The 12,846-nt window shown below is 38.3% G+C and overlaps 1 protein-coding gene across 2 annotated transcripts in view; it reads right to left on the reverse strand.

The window, feature by feature from the left end:
* Positions 1-12,846, reverse strand: part of CHN1 (chimerin 1) — a 110,885-nt gene that overhangs the window by 25,240 nt on the left and 72,799 nt on the right. For both annotated transcript variants that reach the window (XM_034427839.3, XM_087882031.1), the window contains exon 7: positions 5,342-5,419. In XM_034427839.3, coding sequence (XP_034283730.1) covers positions 5,342-5,419 — 78 coding nt within the window. The remainder of the gene's footprint in view (positions 1-5,341; positions 5,420-12,846) is intronic.

A 12,846-nucleotide genomic window follows, 5' to 3' on the forward strand; every position in this document is an offset into this window, starting at 1 on the left:
TCTTGAAGAGTTTTCTTAAAGGAGACAACAATACAGGTAGTCCTCATCTTATGGCCACAATTGAGTCCAATTTTTTTGCTGCTGAGTTAGACATTTGTTAAGCAAATTTTGCTCCATTTTACGACCTTTCTTGCCACAGTTGTTCGGTGAATCACTGCAGTTGTTAAATTAGTAACAAGGTTGTTAAGTGAACTTGGTTTTTCCATTGACTTTGCTTATCAGAACGTCGCAAAAGGTGATCACATGACCAGGGGACACTACAACGGTCATAAATGTGAGTCACTTCCCAAGCGTCTGAATTTTGATCACTTGGGACACAGCAAAGGTCGTAAGTATGAACCAGCTGCTAAGCAACTGAATTTTGACCATATGATCATGGGGATGCTGCAACAGATGTAAGTATGAAAAAGGTCATAAGTCACTTTTTTCACTGCTGTTGTAACTTCAAAAGGTTACTAAATGAACTGCTGTCGAGGACTATCTATATAGGCTGCAAATTATTCTAGTCAAGAAAAAAGTGGCAGCCAGCAGCAAAATATATAGCTATAGGATGCTGCAAAGCTGAATATGAATAGAATCAGTTTGGCTATGATGCTTTTGCTAATCTGGAAAAAAAAAAAACCGCTGAAGATAAGAGGCAGTGACACACCGTATCATGTCCTTGAAGCAAGAGCTTTGGCTGCTTCAATGCAATCTTTCTACACTTTGTCACATGGGAAGAGACTAGAAAGCATCAATCTAGAAAGCTAGATTTACCAAGAAAAATATGGATAAACACAGAGGTTTTAGCTAATTGGGAAGGGGGAGTCTATTTCCACAGTTTTGACTATCTTGGAATAGAGGGAAAGCAGTGGAGAATATTTCTTTTGTGTTATACATGAAAATAAAGAAATGAAGCGGTAAATAGCGCCATTTTGCCTTACAGTCACTTCCCAGAAATAGGATTGTAGGCATAAGTATATGCATAAAAACATCTTTTAGGAATCCTTTTACAAAATTCATTTCATAAAGGGCTGTGGAGAATTGTATCTGAGGATTCTATCTAGGAGTTTTTAATTAACTAATTAATTGAAGAACTGAAACTGTAAGGGACCAAAATAAAGCCTTGCGGATTAAAATGTATAGATGCAAACAATTACAGCTAATAAACACCTTAAAAGTAATTCCAACTATCTGGCATTCAATTTACCCTTGTGAAAAATGATTGAAAAGAATCTGGACTAAATCAAGGACTCCTTTAATGGGTTCGTCACTGAAATGTAAGATTGTCTCAATTGATTGGATCACCTGAAGAGCTGGGGCCCAAAAGAAGCTTGAAATTCAGAAAGAAATAGCTAGCTAAGATCAGATGAAGAACATTACTGAGTGAAAGAAAATGGAAATTAAGTCACCACAGAGCTTGCTCCAGTGGGAGTGTCTGTCCCTCTCACACACACACTTTTCACAGGGGCCATTACACATGGAACCTTTTATTCCATTACATGTGGAATTGTGCTCTCATTCCAGAGGGTAATAATTACCATTTGCTCTATATGAAAAATTGAGGCCAAAAAGATTGTTGAAACTGCTTCCTATAAATTAGGACAACAAGAGGGAATTCTGGGTGAGAAATGGCTCAAAAAATGGTTTAGAAAGTCAAAAAACCCCTCAAAACCTTACTTTTTAAAGCACATCTTCTGGGTTCATTTTGGGTAATCAAAAGAATGTGTGTGTATGTACCTGGACCTCCATTCAAGAGTTATCAATCCACTTCTCCGTGTTGCTCCAATGGTGTCCATCCTGCAGAAACTCCTCTGTTTAGTTTCCTGATAAGCAAGGACCCTGATAATGCTGATGACAGGTCTGGCTTATGGAAGAACCAATGGGTTGAGGAGTTGATACCATTTGAACAACGTTGGGGTGGGGGGGGGAGGGTAGCACTTTTGCAAGTTTCGTTGCAAAGAACCGACTTTTAATCCTTTTACGTAGACTGCATCTTGCACACCCACTACTAAGCTTGTGAAAATCACACGATGAGGACCTCTCTGCTTTGCTGATACTCTAGAAACACATGCATGCACAGACATGCCCTGAAATCCTGGGAAGCCCACCAAGCGGTTAAGTCTCTAAGCACTTACAGCTGCTCCAGTCTTCAAGGAAAGGATGCAGAAACATACTTTGCTCACCAACAAAGGCCTGGCTGAATTGTTTGCACAGGAAATACACACACTGTTATATAACAAATACCACATGCCAAGATCTTTATGGAGTCCTTTGCAGGGCTGTGATTTGATGCTTTCCAAGTGTTTAAACATTACTCTATAATAACTCTTCGTGCCAGGGAGCCCAATTTAATATAAACTGTTTATACTATAATATCAGGTTATAGAAAAGTGCATTACTGTATTTAAATGAGTTTTGACCTGGTTTTATTTATTTAGGTTCAAATTCATCTTGCTATTTGCTTTTAATTTCTTGCCTTTTTTACCCCAGAGAAAAGTGGATTGCAGTATTCCCAAGAGTACTGTAACAGAGTCCCCAAGCTTCACATCTTACAGATTCACTCTTCACCATGAATGATCATAATTTGTACAGTTAACCTAGGGCAGGTTTTTTTGATAATGCCTCCTGTGTATCAGTGGAGTGATATTCTCTACTCCCTTGAAGATCTGCCAAAGGAAGCATTATTCAAACTGCCATTAAAAATAAATGGAGCAGATTATTTGGTTGCCAGGGAGATTAAAAAAAAAAAAGCTGCAGTATTTCTCTCTAATTTTAGCATTCATTTAAAACAAAACTTTCTGAAATATTCTAAAGCAGCCCAAGAGGTTAAAATAGCTTTCACAAACCTAATGCCTTTAATATATGATGGGCTTCAGAAGACTAGCTGGGTATCGGAGGTATAAATCTAATACGTGTGAATACCTTATTGGGGAAAATTGCGTTGTAAGGGGGAAAAACATAACAATTATTGAAGGTGATGTTACCATGTTTTTAGACTCTGTTTTCCATTCTTCTTATAGTTTTCATAAATTTAACTGTATTAGGAGACTGCTTTGACAATTGTAGCATTAAACTAACGATTTTTTGTTCAAAAATTGTATCAATTTGATCTTCATTACACCTACTTTAATTTGGAAGTTAATGCTGATTGGATTTAACCGGTTATAGGATGGTGGTGGTATGAGGTGTGGTGAGAGTTTCATAGCAGAAAAGGCTACATTGGCATTAAATCTCTTGAACAGCACTGGAGAAATTCAAAAGGCATTAATCCCAAATTATTATTATTTTTTTGCAATCAACCTTTTAACTGAAAAGGCAATACACCAACAACATGTGTAATTCTGTCAAGTTTTAAAGCACTTTATATTCAACATGAGATTACAAATCCTTAAAATAATCCTATAAACTAAAACAATATTATTGTCTACATGTTAGCAATTACGATAGGGGGCTAACTATGATAGTGTGATTTGCCTAAGGCTACTGAGCAACTTCCTGATACAGTGAAGATTGAAATCAGGAAGCCTTCTAGACCAGGGGTGTCCAAACTTGGCAACTTTAACGCTTGTGGACTTCAATTCCCAGCGTTCTCTAGCCAACAAGGCTGGCTGGAGAATTCTGGGAATTGAAATCTATAGGTTTTGGCAGCGGTTTGTTCTCCAAGCTTGCTGTTTAATTCCCAGACATTTCATTACCAGACTAGGTAACATCTTCAGTGGGATTTAGGGTGAAGTGTCTTGTTCGATTTCCTTCTATCTTTATATAGGTCCTGTGTGGTGTTGTGGTCAGGTCACATGACTGGTTGTTTGCAAGATGTGAAATTCAACTGATGAGAGGTGGTTGGTTCTGTCATTGACTGGTAGTTCGGATGGTCCGTTTTTTTATTGGTTCCTATGCTGGTTCTAATTTGATATGTTTGTGCCAAAATCTACAATGAGCTACTAATATTCTCCACAGTTGTGAAGTCTACAGGTCTTGTCAAAGTTGGACACTCCTGCTCTAGACATTAATACAAATGAGGCACTCTTCCCCATTTAAGTTCGTTAGGAGACCAAACCTATATTGGCTAGGAATCTGTGACTTATAGTCACAATACATCTGGAAGATGCCAGGTTGGGGAAAACTGTCCACATGAAAGTTGAGTCTGAAGCACATCACTAATTTGTAGATCTCTGTATCCCAGTGGTGGGATTGAAATAATTTAATAACTGGTTCTCTGCCCTAATGATTTCTTCCAACAACCAGCTCACCAAACTGCTCAGAAAGTTAACAACCGGTTCTCCCGAAGTGGTGCGAACTGGCTGAATCCCATCACTGCTGTATCCTCAGGTACGTGTATGTGTTTACTTATATACCTTGTTCTCTTTTGATAAATTCATATTATATTATAGAAGGGAAAGTTCTTGTAAACACATTGAAAGGCCCATGGCTTGAACAGGAGTTGGACTTGCAAAATGGAGTGCTGGACATTTTCAGAAAGAAGGAAAATAGGGATTTGATTTAATTTAAGATGTTGGCTAAAATGTTACCCTCACCATTACGGTCAGCATTTTTAGAACACTAGATTGCTGTAGTATTCCCTCTCCAGTGATAACTGATTGTTCTATTTATAATAACTTATGCAGGCTAAACAGACACACATTCAATTAAGAGTTAATTAGTTGGGTACAACAAATGCTTACAACACCATTAGCTCAATATAATCAGAAACACTGAAAAGTATAGTTTTTTTTCGGAGATCTCTCCCTGATAACGGGGGAAATGTCACTTTTAAAAAACAGAAGTAGAATAACAATAGACTACAGAAAAATAAGTAAAAACCAAACAAGCAAAGCCTGTATTCAGAGAACTGAATGACTCCTTAAGACTTTACCAGATTTAAGAGAATGGTTATAACAATGTGCTGTTTTCAATATTGATGATTAATTAATAGAGAGGAAAAAATAATTAGTATGAAAGAAAAGTACAGATTGTATCTTTCAGTACTCAATACTATTTTACAGTAATAAAGATAGTGAAGTGGGCTAAATGTTTGATTAAGTATTAGGGGAAAATATAAAAACATTTTCAGAAAAAAATATTTCTGAATAGTTTGCATTTATAAGCACGTGTATATGTATGCACATAGACACACTCTCTCTCACACACATACACATATATAAAACAGCAATATCTAAGCTGTAGCAAATCAAATGTGATGCCTTTTACCTGATATTATGTATTAAGACATTACATTTCTGACTTGAATATTTTTGTTCAGCATAAGGACAATACAGAGACATGCAAATCCATTACATTTCTTAACAAGCTTTCAACATACAGCTGGCTAGAAGCTTAATGATGCAGTTGAGCATCTTACCTTGAAACTGTGAACCTTCTCATATTTTGGAATGTGTTCGTTTTCTTTCAGAGTTGCTCTTCTGACAAGGGATGTCAGCTGCGAATAAGCAAAGAGTTTAAGAGGTTGCCAGATTGTCACAGATGACTTTTGCAAGCCTAGCCGCATTCCCAAGGCTGCTATCAATAAATCTCTTTGACGGCTCTCCTGTTTCAAGTTGTGAACAGCAACTCTATTAGCTTTTTGCCCTGACCAGGACTCTTTGGAGGGCATTTTAAAAGAGGCAGGAGAGAAGAATATCCCACACAGGGGGGAAAAAAAAATCACCACACAAAACCCTAACCCCCTTGATACTTATTTCAAATAGAACGAAAGCAAAAGAAAAGCAGTATCACCCCCAAGTCAAATTGTAGAGAGTATTGTAGTGTTGATACTACAGTTTTTTTTCATTTGCAGTAGACTTTAAAAAAAAAAAAGCTTTCTAATTTAAGCTTGAAAACTTGTAGGTCTGAATAGAGAGTCACTGTTAACAAAAGACAGCCCACAGTGTCTTCATCCATTTACAAATTCATGTAGTAATTGTCAAATAAGAAGGACTAGGCTCCCCTCTCTCCTATTCAACCATCCTGATAGTGATTTTGTATCAAAAGATGTTCTCATACTGCATATAATCAGTTTCCAGTTAATAGGTCCTTGCTAACCTCCGTCTAGCAAAGGGGGTGGGTGGGGGGAGGTGGGCTTAAACTGGCAGCAATGTATCAGGATTGGTTAGATTAGGAGAATATGTAACCAATGAAAAAGCAGAAGAAGAATTTAAGCAGCGTGCCACTCAACTCTCTCATTCCCCCTCCCACATAAGGCTATCTTGCTCGCTCAAAAGAGAAGGAACAAAAAAAAAAAAAATCATCAGGACGATTATGAGAAATAAATGAGTCATACATCATTAGAAAATGGCATCTCTGCCATTTAAAGACTAAGGAGATTGCAGTACACTTTTTTTTCAGGCATTAACACTAAAGAGCTAGCTGAAAAAGCTTTGTATGATATGGATGATTTAAATGAAATGTAATAGAACGATTCTTAGCTTATTCATAGCTTCACACATGAAGTCATCTCCTCTGCTTTGTTTACAGTATACCCGTTTTGTGATATTCACAGCCCTTTCTTGCACTTCACTTAGTCCTTTTGTTATAAAACAAAGTAATTCACCGTGGTTTTCCTAGCCATTATATAATGATTCTCAATACATTCAAAAGAATGGGAAAGAAGGAATCCAATATTACTTGCTATATATTTAGCCAAACTTAATATATAAAAACGACTCTTGACTCAAATTTCCCAGATGTGTCAATAGGTTCCCAGGTGCTCAAAGGGAACACTATATACCCGTGATAGTGAACCTATGGCACACGTGCCCGAAGTGGCAAGCGGAACCATGTCATCTGGCACACGTGGCGTTGCCAGTTCTTCTTCCGGGTTTCTGGCGTGCATGTGCGTGCGACGATCAGCTGGCCTTTTTGCATGAGGCAGTGCTGGAAACTGGAAGAACTGGTCTTCTGTTTTCCTGCGTGAGCATGCACGTCGGCCAGCTGATCGTCGCGTGCACATGCGCTCCAGAAACCCAGAAGAGTAGCTGGCTGAAACCAGAAGTTCAGTAGCTGAAACCAGAAATTCATTTTCAGGCGTGCGCATGCACCCTGGGCAGCTCTTCTTCCAGGTTGTGGCCCAGACGCAGTGCCGAAAAGGTTTGCCATCACTGCCATATACATTTCCAACGAGCAGAAGAAGAAAGGGTAGCTGCATGATATTTTGCAAGCAAGCAAAAGAAATTAAAATAGCCTACAAATGGGATGATAATATTCATAAAGAAAGTGTTATAGAAGCTGTAACGCAATCCAAAAGATCCAAAAGATCAACTGGGCAAACAGAAATGAGTTCTTTTTGTTACAACATGGTCACTAAATGAAAAAAAAAATCCCCCTGTGCTTTTCAAAGCTTTGTCTTGTCAATGGGATTCTTATGTGAAGAAGCTGATCATGGTCAGACACTTTTAATCAAGCAGAGTTAATCTGCTTTTGTCAAATGATACTTTTTTCTCATTGTAAGATGTCGCTACAAAACAGAAAACAACACACCAAATCTTTGTACTCATGCACACATGTAAACACAAAATGCACCAAATCTAGATCACATTTAAATAGCAAGCTTATCTCTAAATTAATCCTTGTCCCCAAGAATAGTTGTTAAGTGGAAGTCTAAGGGTTTGTCATTCATTAATTTTTCATCTATATCTAAGAAAATACTGATAGACATTCCTGGACCATTTGCAACTAATGTGGCATAGTATGTACAGCACAGCAGAGCAAACCAATTTTAAAAAATGGGCAATACAGGTAGTCCTTGATTTATGACTGTAATCAGTGGTGAGATCTAAAATTTGTTACTACTGGCTCTGTGGGCATGGCTTTATAGGGGGGTAATGTGACTGGGTGGGCATGGCCAATTTTTGTTTTTTTTTACTTTTAAAACCATTTTTTCTACAACCTCTTCAGCGAAGGCTCTGAGATCCCAGCTGAGTTGCCTGATCGGCAGAGGCTTTTTTTCTTTTAAATTCCTCTGAGGATCAGGCAACTCAGCTTGGATTGTCAGAGGCATTTAAAAGAAAATGATAAAATGATTAGCGGCCTATATGCACATATCCTAATGTCCAAGCAATCTGAATGTCCAATATAGACATTCCTTTTCTGCAAGATGTAAAACTCATCTTTCATATGTGGTAAAAATAGAGATTGGTTGTAATAATAATTTCTTTATCACATTCATACTTGTATCCTGCTCTGTACATGGTTTCATAAAATTGCCCTGATTTTTCAGGGTAATATACTATTTTCTAGTTTGATAAGTAGGAACTAGCAAATTATTACTGAGGTATTTATGTAATTGGGCTGCGTGTTTTAAATTACTTAAAAATATCTTAAGCAACTTATATTTTGTTAGGTTCCTTTATTCCCATGGCAAAAACTATGTTTATATTTTGCTTGTTTTTTTCCCCTTGTTTGTTTAAATATGATTATCTTCAATCATATTTTATCTTATTGGTAGAAAATGTTTTCTGAATTCTGAAAATAAAATCTAGAGAATGCTAAAAAAATTGAACTCAACAATGCCCAGTAAGGAAAGACTGTTCTTTCATCAATCTAGGAAAGATTGGTCCAAAGCTAACAAGAATTTGCTCCACTTTCTCACAAGAAACATACAGATTTTGTGTGGAATTTTTCTAAGATGAAGCAACTCACTGTTACCAAAACTTCCACTAGTGTATTACACAATAGCAAAATCAGTTCCTATGAAACAGCAACTGAGCCTATTGAATCTGCAGGACAAATGGTAATTGACAAAAGTCATACTCTTCCTTTCTTTTAGTTAATAGGGGCTCTTTTCAAATTTGGTTCCACCCTGAAGTTGAATATGCCACGATAGGCTCAACCTCATGAGAAAATCAAATTAAAAACCAGAAAAATGTGTTGGTGAAAGAGTGTGAAATCTTTGCCCAACATTTAAAATGTCTGTGACTGCTTCATGGGGATACTTTTCCTTTCCAGATCCGTTTTTCAAACTATTTGCCTTTGAGCCAATATTAGGTTCTTAGTAGTTACTCCCAAGATGATCATCTCTATTTATAAACTCTCTTGAAATCTGCTTCAAAAGAAATGAGATTACACAAGATGTCTTAGGGTAAGCCACAAGGTGTGAACAAGTCTTGGAAATAATTCAGAAATAATTTGACTTTATAGCAGAAAGCCATAAGCAAGAAAGAAGGTTGTAAGAAAATTCTGGGAAGATGGATGCGTACATGCAAGAGATATAGAGAGAATCACTCTCCCTCTCCCTGTGTGTGTGTGTGTGTGTGTGTGTGTGTGTGTGTGTGAGTGGTGGGCTGCCCCTGGTTCGCACCAGTTCTATAGAAATGGTAGTAAAACCGGTGGGAGGCTCCGCCCACTGACATCATCAGAACGCTTCTGCGCATGCGCAGAAGTGCACACACGCGGCCCCGTTGCGAACCGGTAGTAAAGGTAAGTAGAACCCACCCCTGGTGTGTGTGTGTGTGTGTGTGTGTGTGTGTATGTATGTATGTATGTATCTGTGAAACCATTAGTTTGAAACAATAAAAGTGAACAGTTTCTGTTCTATTTGTGTGCGATAATTTCAGAAATTGAAGATGATATGAGATGGGAGAGGTTTTTGGACTTTAGAAATAGAAATGCAGCAATTAGTGCTTTATGTATGTATGCCTAGAGCAGTAATTCAATCTAGACTCAGTGCAATTCTGAAAAATTAATATTTCATTCAAATTGAAAATGTTCCTTATTACACCTATATAACATGGCAATTTTAACACAATCATCTTGAATGTTCAGAAATCAAGAAAAGTTGCGGACCACAGTAATGTCCACCAATGTGAACTGCTACAAATTAAAGATGGGAATTGGACTTATTATTAAAAAATGCCATGAAATTTAACAAATCAAACATCATCCTTTCCTGTGAAGATGCTTCACCCATATCAAATTTTTGTAGTGTTTTTCAAAAGCATATAAATGACCTTCACTAGGACAACATATTTGTATTGTAATTAAAATGGTTTAGGTAAAATAATCTGTTTTGTTCTTGAATCTTTATATTTAATCAGTCAATTTATCCTTTGCTAGTGAGTGGCTGGTCTTCCCCAAATAAATGCATAAAATTATCCATTCTGTGTTGTATGAAATTGTTACTACACTGTCATCTTCATTCTGCAATGAAATGACCTAGTTTTGCCAGTTGTTTTAAATGATATCCAACCAACATGCTGAAGGATTATGTCCTATTATTTTTTACAAACAGAAAGTCAATGATTGTCTTCCATAGACAGATTCTATTGCCTTGTGGGAATGCAGAAGGTCATATGCTCTGAAAAGAACCCTTCCTGTAATATGGGAAACTGATGCAGTTCATGTCAATAATATGTTGCCTAGATACATGGTGTAAGAAGCAACTGCACGAACCGTCATGCCTATTGGGATATCAATATGAAATGGCCACTTCCTTCTCTCAAATAATTATCTCTATGCTCGAATTTCAAGGGGATCAGGTGAGAGCCCGTGTAACATGTCGATAGGCTCTTAAATACCCTTACCTGATGGAGGAGTGAAAACATTCGGCTCTTACGGATATCTGATAGGTAATTAATGGATCAAGTAATTTGGTCCCAAAGAGTTTGAAATTATATTGGGAAACTATGTATGTACAGAAGGTATCCTGTTGAAGGGTCATGCAATAGGGCACTGCTTTTAAAGGCAAAGAGCATGAACGAGAATTGAATTTGGCCTTTCCTACTCCAGCACTCTGGTTCTATTTGAAAACTCTATGCCAGGGGTCCTGAAACTTTTTAAACAGGGGGCCAATTCATGGTCCCTCAGACTGTTGGGGGGCCGGACAAGCTGGGTGGAGATGGCTAGGTCATGTGACTAGGTGGGCATGGCCAATTTAATAGTCCATTAAACAATGCACACAAATTAAACTTTAATTTGTTTTGCTCATGGGGGTGTTTTATTTGCTTTTGTTTGCATGTTGCTCTTTTGGTTGACTTTTACTAGATCATTTTTTCAGTTGTTTAGAAGTCTAGTGGTCCACTTCAGAAAACTCAGTTTTGCAGCAATTCCTCTCAGCCCCAAGGAGCTTGAGAAATCTGTCTCTCTCTCTCTCTTCTCTCTCTCTCTTTACATCTCTCTTTTTCTGTTTCTCCTTCTCTTTCTCTCTCTCTCTCTTTCTGTCTATCTATCTCTCTTTATCTATCTTCTGGAGGTGGGGGAGGTGAAAAACAGGTAGTTTTCGCCCGTTTTTTGGCCTCCTGGGGCGTCTGTGCACCCCGTTTTTCACCTCCCCTGCCTCCAGAATGTCTCTGCAGGCCAAAATTGTTGGCCTTACCTTTCAGTTCCAGCCAGCGGGGCTAACGAAGGTAAGTCCTGCACTTTGCCGAAAGGTGGGCAGAGTGATGTGGGCGGGGCAGCCTCATGATCCAGATTAATGGCTTTGATGGGCCGAATGCGGCCCATGGGCTGTAGTTTGAGGACCCATGCTCTATGTTTTTGTAACAAATCAGATTTGGACAACTGCTTCTCACCCCATCCCACTCTATTCTGACTTTAGTCTTGCAAAACAAGTGATATCAGAAAGATATTGGCAGCTGAATATTTTTTTCCTTCTTAAGTGGCAGCATCCCTTTTGTCCTTATTTCTCTGAATAAGAACCAGCCAGATTAAACTCTGCATGAATCCAGATCCAAGGCTGACTTTTCCTAGGAGTCAGCACTATGCTAAACAGGGACACACACAAAAAAATACCTGATCAGATCATCAGCTTCATCCTCCCCCCCCCCCAACCAAAGCCCTGTTTGATGAAACAGATTTTCTCTTGAAGCAGCTGACAAACAGCGCAAGGCTGATTAGACTGCAAGGTGCTGCAGAGATGGAATATAAGTAGCTTCAAAGATAAGGGTGCCTCGTAATTAGCTAACAGGGCTGGGCAGAGCTTTGACAGAGTCTTCACTTCAGCAAAGCTTTGACTGAGACATCCCTTTGAAGCAGCTGGCAAAGCAACATGCCTCCTGCTTCTAAAGACTGAAGGAAAAATATTATGTGGCCTTGTTTTTGTGATATTTGGATGCTGGAACTGCTAGTCAAAAGAAGGCAGCACTTGGGCTTCCCCTCCCAAGTTATGCCCCTTTGTCAAGGAGCAATATTTTTAGGCCCAAAGTAGACAAGTGTTGAGAGAATGTAGATAATTTGCAGAAATAAGCAAATTTGCTTTAAAACATATTTTAAAAAGTTATTTAATAAAAATATCCGTGTTATCTATACCTCCCTCATTAGGCAGATGTCTAAACCATCAAAGAGATTTAGCGGTGGTAGTAGTAGAACAAAAGAAAAATAAAGGGCAAGATCTCTACAACAAGGAGGACCTGCAACAGCTTCCTACAAACACTCTGCTCCAACGTTTCCAAAGCATTTGCTTTGTTCCTGGAAGTACCAGAGAAATAACTAAGACTCTATCTGTCTCTCTCTCTCCCTCCCTCCCCTCAGTGTGTGTGTGTGTGTGTGTGTGTGTGTGTGACAAATCATCTCAATGATGCACACTGTGTCAGCACCACCTCTGCAGCGCAAAATTCCATGTGAAAGGAAATTTTGGCCACCCCCATAGATCTGCTAGCTAAGCTTATCTCCTTTTATGTTAAAAAAATAGCTGAATAATTACATCTGCATGATTCTGAAGGATCACCTTTCCAATTATGAAGGTATCCAGATATCCAGCGCACAAGAGCTTTTTCCTGGTCCATGATGTAAGCCATTTTTTTCAGGGGGAACTGCTCTGGTCCTGTTCCCCTTTTAGTAGAGTAGCAAAAATGCTTTGTTTTCACTTGACTTTTAATCGTTTAACACTTTTTATTCTGTGTGCTGTAGGAGGCAACCTCTGGGTGTTTCATTGAA

The sequence above is a fragment of the Pantherophis guttatus genome, chromosome 1 (assembly GCF_059756535.1).
Source record: "Pantherophis guttatus breed Tessera chromosome 1, ASM5975653v1, whole genome shotgun sequence".
Lineage (NCBI taxonomy): Eukaryota > Metazoa > Chordata > Lepidosauria > Squamata > Colubridae > Pantherophis > Pantherophis guttatus.